Source organism: Mizuhopecten yessoensis, unplaced genomic scaffold (genome assembly GCF_002113885.1).
Source record: "Mizuhopecten yessoensis strain PY_sf001 unplaced genomic scaffold, ASM211388v2 scaffold9173, whole genome shotgun sequence".
NCBI lineage: Eukaryota > Metazoa > Mollusca > Bivalvia > Pectinida > Pectinidae > Mizuhopecten > Mizuhopecten yessoensis.
In genome coordinates, this window is record NW_018407915.1 from 5,610 (window position 1) to 20,908 (window position 15,299).

Sequence of the window (15,299 nt, forward strand, 5' to 3'; positions counted from 1 at the left end):
ACCCAGATATGTAGTGTATAAACAGACACTAATGGAGTTCCCAGGTATGTAGTGTATAAACAGACACTGATGGAGCTCCCAGGTATGTAGTGTATAAACAGACACTAATGGAGTTCCCAGGTATGTAGTGTACAAACAGACACTGATGGAGCTCCCAGATATGTAGTGTATAAACAGGCACTGATGGAGTTCCCAGGTATGTAGTGTATAAACAGGCACTGATGGAGTTCCCAGGTATGGAGCATGTGCCTCATATTCAAGGGATTTCTAACTTGTTATCCCCTGCTTAGCAAAATTGGCAGGGATATGTAAATGAGGTCTGGCCGTTGGGTTAAGAAGAATAGGTCTCGTCCATGAATACCTTACTACAACTGCTACCCCTTCAATACTTTCATGATTGATGCATCTGGGGTGGATGTACTGATTGTATGTTGTGGGGTGGCTGTACTGATTGCATGTTGTGGGGTGGCTGTACTGATTGTATGTTGTGGGGTGGCTGTACTGATTGTATGTTGTTGGTTGGCTGTACTGATTGTATGTTGTGGGGTGGCTCTACTGATTGCATATTGCGGAAGCTGAATTTGACCAACATTTTATGCTTCACTGGCTTTGTGACCAACAATGATTTTTTTATTGACTTTTCTTGCATACTAGACTGAGATATCCGCATTTCCGACGGTGCTGGAATATTCTATCCGACCCACGGGTCTAGATCGCTTACACTCGCAGACTGGCGGGGGGAATTATAGTGACCTTTCGGGGTCACGCTATTGGTCGTGACATCATTTTATGACGTTTTGGGGTCAGTCAGAGTCATTGACGTCAATTGAAATCTGGGCTTCATATGCAAATGGGAAATGTGCAGACATTTAACAACTTTACTAGAAGATCGTCTGTTTTTAGGGGTTTTAGGTAATAAGTAAGAAATAGAATCTATCCCTGATGTGAGGTAAGGATAAGGTTATTCAAACCCTCGGGATAAAATATTGAGCAAAAGACACTCGGCAGAGCCTCGGGTCTCCTGCTCAATATGTTATCCCTTGGGTTTGACTAACCTTATCCTTACCTCAAATCAGGGATGGATTCTATTAGTACATTATGAGTGGGGGATATCGATGAAGGCGTCTTCTTGTCGCACATGAAACATATTTTCATCTGCTTTTAGAACAATGATTTAACACCTGTTATAGGAATAGTAGGTTCAGCCTGATATTGTGTTGAAAATGCATGATTCCAATATTTCACTGATATATTTTTCTTTTCAGAGGATGTGAATTTTGCATTATCATTCCTACCAATATGCCAGCTGTTTGATTTTGCTAAGGGCCAAGAGCAAGAAATATTCTCTAAGTAAGTTTAAAGACATATTAAATTGTAAACCTACATAAATCTAATGTAATTCAGTAAGTTTATAGACAGATTGTATTGTAAACCTACATAAATCTGATGTAATTCAGTAAGTTTATAGACAGATTGTATTGTAATCTCATAACATGTTATAAACTCAGGACAATTCTATTTCAACATATACCTCACCACTGGTCATCACACTTTAAGTAAGGCCACCACCAACATAGGGGATGTTGTTTGCTATATAGATGACATGGAACAAAAGTGTGGTTTTTGACAAACAGTGTGACATACATTGTTTTTTTTCATTTTCATGGAAGAAGATAGAAGCAAGTTAAATTACCATCCCTAACTTGCTGCTTGCAAATTCAATTATTATTGCTAGACAGAGACATACCACTAATGGAGGGCAGAGTGTACACTTTTTTCAGCAACATATTATTCTATTGGTGGTTGTTTGTGAAGACTGAGATTGACCCTGTTTCCAATGTTGAAATTAATTAAGTTATTGGCTAATTATAATAAAAGAAACAACATTTAAAGCAGTTTTTCTGTTGAGGACCACGCTCATCCATTTCGGACAGTGGTGTCTTCTTTGCGATGGGAGTGAAGTTGGTGAGATAGAAATAGTAAAATTATTACAGTTTTGGGATCGCGCAACGTTACACGATGTTCGGTGTGCGCACGGTGTGTGAACGGTGTGTGCACAAAGTGCGAACGATAAAAAATTGGACGATCATTGATTGAGCACATTTGTGTGGACGATAAACGAACGTTGTACGATAACAATCGTGGTTGGTGTAAATTGAGGAATGCCTTAACAATATATACGGTTTCTTGTTTAACATAATAACTTGATTTTTTAGTATGTTTCTATATTCTAGCTACATCTATCAGCTTATCTTTCTGTCTATACTTTCTTAAATTTAGAAATGATGTTTTCGGTGTTTTTTAAACAACCTTAATCGACACATGTGAAATTACAACACAGTCTCGGCAACGCAGGTAAACATAGCCACTTTGTACCTGGACCGTAGTTTTCCCCCGCCCGAGGCACTAGCTCGCCAAGGTGTGAAAACCAGGTGAAGGGGAGCTATAGACCAAACCGAATGCAAATAACAAATACTAAACGTCCCGTTGTGTTTTCATAACGGTCATACGGTATCACATAGCAGCTCTATGTGTCAGGCACAGGCCATGAAAAACTCTGGTCACTCATCAAATTGTTATTTATCTGTTCTGTTCACCTAACTGTGAGCCAAAACCATTCTTGACAGTCTAACGGTCACTGTATACTGTGTTACACGCATTGTAAAATTGTACAAAATCTTAATAATTGTGATGAGAAATTATAGTAATATACAGTGTACATTATTGCATATGAGCCTTCCATATTTTTTTCGTTCCATTATGTTGATCAACAAATTATACCAAATTGCACAGTTCCTCGGAGAGAAGCGCAAAACGGGGCGAACGATTGCTAAATCGCCCAGATGTGCATACCATGTGTAGACGATGTGCGGATTACTGCACATTATTAATCTATTATATGGTAAAATATTATATGGTAAAATAATTCATTTCTGATTTTCTTTTAAGGAAATCAGTTTACAAATTAATTACGTCACATGTACAACTTCAAATAAGCCATGTAAGACTTACCTCCCCTGGATCACTATTTACACCCTTCGACATGCGACAACACTATGCCAATATGTGTACTTACCTAGACAGAACACACAGAAACACTGTAAATTGACATTAGTTTATTTCAATTGATAATAAAATGCCACAACTTCCAAATTCATTTGATTTTTGCTGCATATGACCAGGAAAGTAGTAGACTTTTTTCAACATAATAACTGGAACCCCTGGTATTGTGAGTGGGCTTAATGGACACTGTATTAATTATCTTGAAGCCTTAAGTTAGGCCAACACGAGCGATTAATATAAGTTGAAAGAACTTGGTTGTTCTATTAATGTTGTAAAATAAATCAAGTTTAGCTTTTGATTACCTTGTAGACTAAAATTGCTTTTAACTGGAAACCTAGTACAATTGACCCCACCCAGGGTTAAGTATCTTGTAGCCTAAAATTGGTTATAACTGGGGAAAGTCAGGACATGGGCAATAGCCAGACATTAGTATTGTCTAGTCAGTAATTTGTTATAACTGGGGACAGTTCAAGACATGGGCAATAGCCAGACATTGGTATTGTCTAGTCAGTAATTTGTTATAACTGGGGACAGTTTAAGACATGGGCAATAGCCAGACATTGGTATCATCTAGTCGGTAATTTGTTATAACTGGGGACAGTACAGGACATGGGCAATAGCCAGACATTGGTATTGTCTAGTCAGTAATTTGTATAACTGGGGACAGTTTAAGACATGGGCAATAGCCATACATTGGTATCATCTAGTCGGTAATTTGTTATAACTGGGGACAGCCAGGACATGGGCAATAGCCAGACATTAGTATTGTCTATTCGGTAATTTGTTATAACTGGGGACAGTCAGGACATAGGCAATAGCCAGACATTAGTATTGTCTAGTCGGTAATTTGTTATAACGGGGGACAGTCAGGACATGGGCAATAGCCAGACATTGGTATCATCTAGTCGGTAATTTGTTATAACTGGGGACAGCCAGGACATGGGCAATAGCCAGACATTAGTATTGTCTAGGCGGTAATTTGTTATAACTGGAGACAGTCAGGACATGGACAATAGCCAGACATTAGTATTGTCTAGTCGGTAATTTGTTATAACTGGGGACAGTTCAAGACATGGGCAATAGCCAGACATTAGTATCGTCAAGTCGGTAATTTGTTATAACTGGGGACAGTCAGGACATGGGCAATAGCCAGACATTGGTATTGTCTAGTCGGTAATTTGTAATAACTGGGGACAGTTCAAGACATGGGCAATAGCCGGACATTAGTATCGTCAAGTCGGTAATTTGTTATAACTGGGGACAGTTAGGACATGGGCAATAGCCAGACATTGGTATCGTCTAGTCGGTAATTTGTTATAACTGGGGACAGTACAGGACATGGGCAATAGCCAGACATTGGTATCATCTAGTCGGTAATTTGTTATAACTGGGGACAGTTAGGACATGGGCAATAGCCAGACATTGGTATCATCTAGTCGGTAATTTGTTATAACTGGGGACAGTTAGGACATGGGCAATAGCCAGACATTAGTTTTTTCTAGTCGGTAATTTGTTATAACTGGGGACAGTTCAAGACATGGGCAATAGCCAGACATTGTTATCATCTAGTCGGTAATTTGTTATAACTGGGGACAGCCAGGACATGGGCAATAGCCAGACATTAGTATTGTCTAGTCGGTAATTTGTTATACATGGGGACAGTCAGGACATGGGCAATAGCCAGACATTAGTATTGTCTAGTCGGTAATTTGTTATAACTGGGGACAGTTCAGGGCATGGGCAATAGCCAGACATTGGTATCATCTAGTCGGTAATTTGTTATAACTGGGGACAGTCAGGACATGGGCAATAGCCAGACATTGGTATCATCTAGTCGGTAATTTGTTATAAATGGGGACATTTAGTACAATTCAGAACAAGAGCCACACCCAGAGTTAACTATCTTTATTCTACAGGCTCTCTTTAATGGTCCATAACACACAATTCCACTTCGTCCTCATGGCAGCTGAAGATGTTGTAACACTTCTCTATTGTTACAGTATACTGAAGACGTTGTAACAATTCTCTATTGTTACAGTATATTGAAGACGTGGTAACAATTCTCTATTGTTACAGTGTATTGAAGACGTTGTAACAATTTTCTATTGTTACAGTATATTGAAGACGTTGTAACAATTCTCTATTGTTACAGTATACTGAAGACGTTCCCAGACAGACCAGAGACGTATGATGCCATTGCAAGACGGCATATCCACACAGCCTCTGCACTCGATGACATGGACCTAAAAGGTTAGAGATGTCTTGATTAGAAACAAATTTTGTACTATTTCAGCATATGTTTATTGTGTGTTATCAGGAATTAAGACATTCACAGTGAAAAGTTATTATAAAATGGTGTGTCAATAGATTTCCATTTACATCTAAAGTGTAATATGTTTTTAGTCCTTCATGTTTAATTTTGAGAGTATGGAAAGAAAGAAATGGCTGCCAAATATCCATCTTGATTTTGACAGTTAAAGTTTGTTATAATTTCTGTGTAACAGGAAAGCTTTGCCTTAATTTCACATGTAATGATTATATACCGTGTATTGTGTATTAATGTTTGTTGTCAGCGTTAATTGGCCCTCATTGTTGAGGATGAGAAAGGTGATATTTATAAAGGGCCCGACTATGAATTTGATATTTAAAGTTTCTTATAGATATTTGTAAAAGGACTAGAAGGATATTTTACTCAGACATTACAAGTAGGTGCCTCAGTTGTGGTGGTTCAGTTTGGGCACGGTTTCCTACATGACTGCCATGTGGCCATCTTTGATTTTGACAGTTGAATGTTATTGATGCCATTCCCATGAACAATTGGAAGGTTCTTTCTGAAATTTAGTAGAGCATGTTCACTATTAGGACTAATCACAAAAGCAAGATGGCCATAAAATGGTCATATTTGATTTGGGTATTTCAAATTTGTCATCTCAATTTCTCAGACAGAATAGTGTAATAATTTGATATATTAGGTTAAGCTTTTTGTGCTGGTAGGGGTCAAAAGTCAATATGACCTAAAATAGGTAAATTATTTTAAAGATCTTTTTCTCAAACCCAATAAGGTCAATAGTCATGACATTTGGCTGATAGGTACCTGAGGTGTAAAGCGGTCTCATTTGAATGACCTTGACCTAGTTTCAAGGTCATGGGGGTCAAATATGTCAAAAGCTTCAAACATATCATATCATGAGACATAAGATCTAGAGACATGATACTATGTACATACTGGTTGTAGCCAAGCAATGCAAATAATCATCTGATATTGATAATAATAATACACAGATATACAACATGTATATAGCACCCTATATAATCTATTAAAATTTAAAAGGGCTTGCTATAGTCAAATCTTGTCATGTACTAGATTGGGTAAAAATCATCATAAATCTTCTTAAGTTTCACTAGGCCCCTGTACATGCTATTATACCAGTAGGGCCTTGGGACAGAATGCTATTAAGTTTCCTTGTGAAAATGATCTTGACCTACTTTCAAGGTCACAAGAGGTCAAAAATAAAAAAAATTGAAGCACATTATCTTATGGACCATAAAGAGGTGTACAATTCCACCAACTAGGTGACCGGGGCTAGTGGATTTCATGTTAGAACTAGTGAAAGTTTCTCAATATTTACAACGAAATTATAAGTTGGGCTTGTAAAATTTTCAAAATCTGCCTGCGCCAGCTAGTACATATATAAACATGAAATTGAACAGCCCTCACTATAAGCTCTATCGCCATGATGCTTTCGTATGATATTTAGACCAGCAGTGTGTCTTTTCCTGATGAATATTGTTTTGAAGTAAAAAGTCAACTGAAAGTGCTACCTCAGCTTAAATATTAGATATAAGGCTTATATCTATTACCTTTACCTACTTCAAGGTCACCAGGGTCAAATACATTAAAAACTTGTGTAGGGCTTCTTAAACTAGAAGTTTTAAGTTGTATTTGTGGTGTTTTTCTCTAGAGTAACAACTATTATGTTGGCTTAGGCCAAATAAAATTAATTACTTGGTTCTCAGGCAATTTGTTTTCAAAAGAGATGCGGCAGGGCTGTATTTTTTTTTTTATTTTACATGGCAAAAACGAGATGAGGGCGATTTTTTTTTTATTTTGTAGTTTGTAAAACATTCATTGTGGGCATTACCTTGTCTTTTTATAGTTGTGTAGAGACCCGTCATAGAGCAAGCCTCCGAAATTCTCCCACGATGTTCCAGACAAGAATCATGACCCACCCCCCCATTCCTTATTTGTACCGAAATGAGCGNCGCCATTTGTACACAAGACTAATAAGTAATAATCATTTTAACGCTCGCCTGTATATCAAACCTTATCTTTATTCAAACGTTTTCAGGACTTGGGTGACTAACGAGTAAAAAACGTCATGCGGACCAATTTTCCAAATTTTTTTTAAAGACGGTGGCTGGCGCATTCACCATTTTTTTTTTATTACATTCACGATAAAATAGGCAATGCAGTGCCCTAAAATGAAATGCACGCGGGCCTGAAAACCAAGTTATCAATTTGTTTTGGCCTTAAAGGAATAAGCTTGACCGAAATATAACTCACCGATCACAGATATTGCTCTGTGATGACGCTTATCAAACAAGTATGCATAGCCTACACATGAAGATGGTCCAAGTGAGCACAGCAGGCCCTCTGGACCTCTTGTGTTTTAGAGTGGCAGTAACACATGATAAAAGATATGTCTATCATGGCCCAAGAAATTTATAGCCATTTTTAGAAAGGCATTTTTATTTCTATTTTAATACAAATCTGAATAACATTTGTTGCAGACAAAGAAATTCAGAAATGTTATGATGTGTTCCAAGAAGCGGTTACCAAAGTGACTGGAGGTAGGTGTATTCTACTTATTATTTTCTGTTTCAGATTTTTAAGCATTAAATTATTATGTTGTATTGTTTTTGGTTTGTAGTGAAGTATGTGTTCAGTAATCAAATTGGGAGTTGCCTCCCTTATAGTGTAGTTCACATGATTGTAAGTGCACTATTAATATATATAAAAAAGATTTAAGAAATGGAAAGGTAAATAAACAAAGAGACTAATTGAGGCCAAATACTAACCTGTTTATAATATCCCCTGGAGAAAAAATCCTCATCTCTTTATTCCCCTCTGAGCTGGAAAATGTACCAACTTGCTTTAAATAATACCCAAAATCTAAACATTTTCTGATTGCTTTTGAGAATTTTCAAACTCTTTGCACTTAAAACTATTGTTATCTAAACAAAATCACTAAAATTATTGAATATTAAATACAGTAAAAGAAGTCTAGTATTGAAAATACTGAATTTTAGGAGGTGAAGATCTTAATGTGTAAACGGACACAATTTCCCAAAAAATAAACAGTTGTATTTCACAAAAATAAGCCTGGTTTCTGCTATAAGAGACTTGAGAGATGGTACAGTTGTGATGTTTGGTGCTGCTAATGGTAATCACACAGTAGTACATTGAGGTACATAACCAATGATTTGTTGATAAGTATTATGAAAAGTTTTTTTTATACAACCAATAAAATTTTCTATGTGACGTTTCGATGACTAGTAAGAAATAAACACTGTCACCTTCATCAGACAAATGACCAGTGAAGTGTATGCACACAAAGGTGTAAAATGTGTACGAGTTGTCCACAAAAATTAATGTTGATTCGGCTACGCTGTAAGCGTATGTACAATAGTTGTTATATATGTACCGAAATTACTTGATTCAGCTACGCTTATACAACACTTATATGATGAATTGTTTTTTATAAAATGTTAACAAATTGTTGATTAGTAGGTTTGGGTGATGTGTATCGGTACCTATTGTGTCGCAGGCTTCTAGGAGTTCTGAAAACATTGTGAAATCTAGAAGCTCATAGGTGCTCACTAGTAGTTTTCATAGATAATTTTAGCTGTTTTTTTTAGTAAACGTATACTCATTAGCTTGTCCAGTAAAACACCTGATTCTGCAGGTATATTGAGGTGAGCAACCTGATTATTGCCATGGTGTGGCATTCACCCAGCATTTTGTTTTACTTTTAATGACTTCTGAATAATCAACAGATCTATGATATTATAATACTTTAACCTGTAGCATGTCAAGATAAAGGCCTGTTAAGTTGTTAAAATGAAGGACCTTGATTCACTCTCAAGTTCCCATAGACAGATGTGCTATAAAATTCGTTAAACAGCCTCTTCTGAATAGCCAGGGGGTCTAGGGTCATCATGTTGACCTTTAGCTTAATGGTGTGAAGTCCTATGACTTATGGAATTAGAATAAATTTTGTAGACCAACTTTGAAAGTCACAATAGTCGAATAAGTTAAAAATCTTACAACAAATTACATGGAAGGTTTTTTAATACATTTTTGCTGAAAGTGATACAAAAACATAGCTGCAGTCAACACTGTTGTACATATAACCCAATTCTGAGACCAAGTTGTATGAACGGATGACTTCCCCAACCCTGTACACAACCCCACCCATAACCAAGATATACTCTGTCTAAACTTCCCATCACCCACCTTGACCAAGTTGTACATGTACAGGTCACCTTTGACCAGTCTGTATGAACAAATCCACCCTGACCAGTCTGAATGTACAGATCCACACTGACCAAGTTGTCTGGACAGGTCACCTTTGACCAGTCTGTCTGTACAGATCCACCCTGACCAAGTTGTCCGGACAGGTCACCTTTGACCAGTTTGTCTGTACAGATCCACACTGACCAAGTTGTCCGGACAGGTCACCTTTGATCAATCTGTCTGTACAGATCCACTCTGACCAAGTTGTCCGGACAGGTCACCTTTGACCAGTCTGTATGAACAGATCCACCCTGACCAAGTTGTCTGGACAGGTCACCTTTGACCAGTTTGTCTGTACAGATCCACCCTGACCAAGTTATCTGGACAGGTCACCTTTGACCAGTCTGTCTGTACAGATCCACTCTGACCAAGTTGTCTGGACAGGTCCCCTTTGATCAATCTGTCTGTACAGATCCACCCTGACCAAGTTGTCTGGACAGGTCACCTTTGACCAGTCTGTATGAACAGATCCACCCTGACCAAGTTGTCTGGACAGGTCACCTTTGATCAATCTGTCTGTACAGATCCACCCTGACCAAGTTGTCTGGACAGGTCACCTTTGACCAGTCTGTCTGTACAGATCCACTCTGACCAAGTTGTCTGGACAGGTCACCTTTGACCAGTCTGTCTGTACAGATCCACTCTGACCAAGTTGTCTGGACAGGTCACCTTTGACCAGTCTGTCTGTACAGATCCACTCTGACCAAGTTGTCTGGACAGGTCACCTTTGACCAGTCTGTCTGTACAGATCCACTCTGACCAAGTTGTCTGGACAGGTCACCTTTGACCAGTCTGTCTGTACAGATCCACTCTGACCAAGTTGTCTGGACAGGTCACCTTTGACCAGTCTGTCTGTACAGATCCACTCTGACCAAGTTGTCTGGACAGGTCACCTTTGACCAGTCTGTCTGTACAGATCCACTCTGACCAAGTTGTCTGGACAGGTCACCTTTGACCAGTCTGTCTGTACAGATCCACTCTGACCAAGTTGTCTGGACAGGTCACCTTTGACCAGTCTGTCTGTACAGATCCACTCTGACCAAGTTGTCTGGACAGGTCACCTTTGACCAGTCTGTCTGTACAGATCCACTCTGACCAAGTTGTCTGGACAGGTCACCTTTGACCAGTCTGTCTGTACAGATCCACTCTGACCAAGTTGTCTGGACAGGTCACCTTTGACCAGTCTGTCTGTACAGATCCACCCTGACCAAGTTGTCTGGACAGGTCACCTTTGACCAGTCTGTCTGTACAGATCCACCCTGACCAAGTTGTCTGGACAGGTCACCTTTGACCAGTCTGTCTGTACAGATCCACCCTGACCAAGTTGTCTGGACAGGTCACCTTTGACCAGTCTGTCTGTACAGATCCACCCTGACCAAGTTGTCTGGACAGGTCACCTTTGACCAGTCTGTCTGTACAGATCCACCCTGACCAAGTTGTCTGGACAGGTCACCTTTGATCAATCTGTCTGTACAGATCCACCCTGACCAAGTTGTCTGGACAGGTCACCTTTGATCAATCTGTCTGTACAGATCCACTCTGACCAAGTTGTCTGGACAGGTCACCTTTGATCAATCTGTCTGTACAGATCCACTCTGACCAAGTTGTCTGGACAGGTCACCTTTGACCAGTCTGTCTGTACAGATCCACCCTGACCAAGTTGTCTGGACAGGTCACCTTTGATCAATCTGTCTGTACAGATCCACCCTGACCAAGTTGTCTGGACAGGTCACCTTTGATCAATCTGTCTGTACAGATCCACTCTGACCAAGTTGTCTGGACAGGTCACCTTTGATCAATCTGTCTGTACAGATCCACTCTGACCAAGTTGTCTGGACAGGTCACCTTTGATCAATCTGTCTGTACAGATCCACTCTGACCAAGTTGTCTGGACAGGTCACCTTTGATCAATCTGTCTGTACAGATCCACTCTGACCAAGTTGTCTGGACAGGTCACCTTTGACCAGTCTGTCTGTACAGATCCACCCTGACCAAGTTGTCTGGACAGGTCACCTTTGATCAATCTGTCTGTACAGATCCACTCTGACCAAGTTGTCTGGACAGGTCACCTTTGATCAATCTGTCTGTACAGATCCACTCTGACCAAGTTGTCTGGACAGGTCACCTTTGACCAGTCTGTCTGTACAGATCCACACTGACCAAGCAGCAGTCAATTGCAATCCTATACTGTATAATATCATGTTGCTTTTCCTTTTTAGCCATGATAACAATTTTGACATGGAAGTGTTTTGACCAGACACTATATAAGCAGATGCGGCCAAGCCTGTATACATCAATTGTTTTATAATAGTTTCTCTTTATCCTCCTTATCTGTGAAAATACTTCAATGCCATTTAATAGTTTATAAGGGCATACTTCAGTGTCAATATTTTAAATTGATGTATCTTTGGAGTAATCCCTGCACCCACATAAGGCTTACCGTGTAGTTTGGGATTTAAAACATTTCCCTGTGTTAGATCAGGAATGTATTGATTGGCTTGGTTTTTGTCTCAGGTCCATGTCATTTCCTGATGGTATTATTCAGAGGACCTTACACTAGAACCACCCTCCAAATCCTAGTCATCGCACAGGATTATATACTTACAATGCTCGATATGATTACAAAATCTTATTGCATAAAAACAACAAGGTGATTTATCAGAACTTTTAAGGATTCGTAGATCTGTTAGAGGTTATGGCAGAAGTTTAAACCTGAATATATATGTTATAGAATTTCGTAGTACAGCACTTTTAAAAATATAAGAAAAATTATAAATTATCTATTTTACACCAATTATGAAAGTTAATTAATGTACATGAATCACTCTTGTTGGCCAAAATGTGAAACTTTGTTTGTGTGTGTGTGTGTTTGTGTGTGTGTGTGAGGGTGGGGTGGGGGGTTCTTATATATAGGAGAAAACCAAATACATGGAGAAAACGTGTGTGGTCAGGCAGGTGACTCTGTTCCTTTTCTTGTCTGAGCGGAATCAAACTCCAGATATCTTGGTTAGAGAGGGTATGCAAACCACTGCTCCACCCACCCATTCTAGAGAATATGGCAAGGTGTCATTTAGGTACTACATGTAGTATAGAGTACAGCTTATTGTTAGTACTGGAATAATGTACAGTACACGACTATTTTGGTTTACCAGTTCATCAGTCTTTCTGTGAGCCAGGGTTTTAACCACACACTGAACAGAGGACAGATAAGAAATTAATATTTTAACATTTACCTTATTTTTGAAATTTTCCCTGTTTCTACAAATTTCCATTGGGAGCGTGGCCTCTATCCAGCCCCAGCGAAACACTGATAAGTGCACTTACTGCAATTTGTGTGGTTTTTTTTCGAATGTTTAATGAACTGCAAGATGTTTTTGAATTGTTTAATAAAAGTACACGTAAGTTTAAGTTGATTATGCAATATAGTTGCAATGATTGTGTTGAAAGTGATTACTTATATGATTTTCCTTTTGTCATTTGTATTGTTGTACATGTTACCTAAGAAACTCAAAATACTAAAGGCATAAATGCAAAAGTTTGAGATATTTTTCATCCATTGTTTTGGTCCATTAATTGTTATTAAAAATGTATAACAGTGCCAGTAGTTTATTCTATAATATGTCTTGATGCTGGTAGTTTATTTCTATAATATGTCTTGATGCTGGTACAGATTGTTATTGTTTTTTTGGACTATGATTTAATCTCATTGTATCGGACATTTTACTACTGAATCATTGGTCGTAGAGTTTTACTTCACACACACCATTAACTCTATTGTGTGAATATTTAATATCCTAACAAAATGTCACAGTCCTTAACATCTCATTACTTTCGGCTATAATTCTCCTCACTCGATCATTTTGTCCCCTGTTTAGTATTTTAAGTTCCATACATCGTTATTTGGGTGCTGTTTCTTTCTAACTTTAATCATAATAAATACATGGGTCGATCAATATCAGGCAATTGATGTAATGATAAACACAGGGGTCTGTGAATAATTCAGCACTACTTAGGGGAGGTTTGCCCCAGCTGAGAAGCTTTGCCTCCAATTCGCAATATGTATGGCTGCTTAAAGGATTTCTCAGAGTGCAGATTTATTTTTGGCTGTAAAAGTATACAATAAAATCAGATATTATCGGATACCAGAAACTAAGTAAAATTTACTCTTGTATCGCAGAAACTAAATAAAATTTATGCACATGTTAAACCTGTTTTGTGTGAAATGGCCATTGAACAAGTAGACTACATATAGCATTGCCCGTAACATAGCACAGTCTCCCGAACACAACATACTCTGTCCCCAACACAACATATACCCCGTACTGTCTCTCGAACACAAGATACTCTGTCCCCAACACAACATATACCCCTTACTGTCTCTCCAACACAACATACTCTGTCCCCAACACAACATATACCCTGTACTGTCTCCCAAACACAACATACTCTGTTCCCAACACAACATATACCCCGTACTGTCTCTCCAACACAACATACTCTGTCCCCAACACAACATATACCCGTACTGTCTTCCGAACACAACATACTCTGTCCCCAACACAACATATACCCCGTGATGTCTCCCCAACACGACATATACCCCATACTGTCTCCCCAACACAACATACATACCACATACTGTCTCCCAAACACAACATATATACCCCGTACTGTCTCCCTAACACAACATATATACCCAGTACTGTCTCCCCAACACAACACACTGTTTCCCCGACTCCTCACAATGTTTCCCTGCCACATCACACTGTTATCAACAGTCTCTATGTGAAAGACTTTTTAACTTTGCGTTCCTTTGTACCAGGTATTATTAATGGACTCTTTTTTGTAATAGGAATGAATAACTTTCCTGTTAACGAAGTGGACAATGACGCGGCATTTGTATGTAGGTAGCATGAGCTACAGTAAACTTATTGGACACAAGTACAATATAGTGGCTATAATTGGAAATGCACATGATTTTCACATGGAAATAGCAATTTATTGAACCTTGGGTATTTATTGGTCAGTCAAGCTTGGTCAGTTTAAGGACATGTACTTTTTAGGAGGTGACGTTATTGCTTCCAACATGATTTTGGAAGATTTTCAAAGTAAGGACATGATGGCAAATACAACACATGCAACAGAGAACAAATGGGAAAGTTATCTAAAAGGGACATCTTACATGCATCATGGTAAAGATCAAGATAAATGACTGAAACAACGGGTAAAGCAACCAAAACCATACTTAAACTAGCACTTAAACCAGCACAAGTGAAAGTTGGGTAGATGTATTTAATATAATAACTTCCAGAAAAGATCACTGTGTAGTCATAATAATGGACAGCTACAGGCAGTCATCTGACTTCATTGTCAATATTGTATAATGTACAACGAGGACTATGTAATATGGCTGGTGTCACACCTGTGTTTCCAGTCCAGATACAACATTGTACCAACTGTGCTAACATGTCCGAAATTGAAGTAAAATGTTTTATCAAACATTTTGTAATATTTGTAATTTATTTTATGAGATATTGATAAGTCTACATGAGCCCAATGCAATGAAGGCCTCAAAGAAAAATAGAAAGTGACAGTCCTACATTGAAACTACTGCTGTGTACCTAACTCCCTCCATCAGTGGTGAACAAGTTGTACCATC

General features: G+C 38.6%; 1 protein-coding gene across 1 annotated transcript in view; it reads left to right on the forward strand.

The window, feature by feature from the left end:
• Window positions 1-15,299, forward strand: part of LOC110457523 (U3 small nucleolar RNA-associated protein 6 homolog) — a gene marked incomplete at its 5' end in the record, with an annotated part of 114,860 nt that overhangs the window by 5,413 nt on the left and 94,148 nt on the right. Inside the window, 3 exons of the mRNA XM_021508847.1 lie at window positions 1,266-1,350; window positions 5,216-5,313; window positions 7,855-7,914. Of these exons, the coding sequence (XP_021364522.1) occupies window positions 1,266-1,350; window positions 5,216-5,313; window positions 7,855-7,914 (243 nt within the window). The remainder of the gene's footprint in view (window positions 1-1,265; window positions 1,351-5,215; window positions 5,314-7,854; window positions 7,915-15,299) is intronic.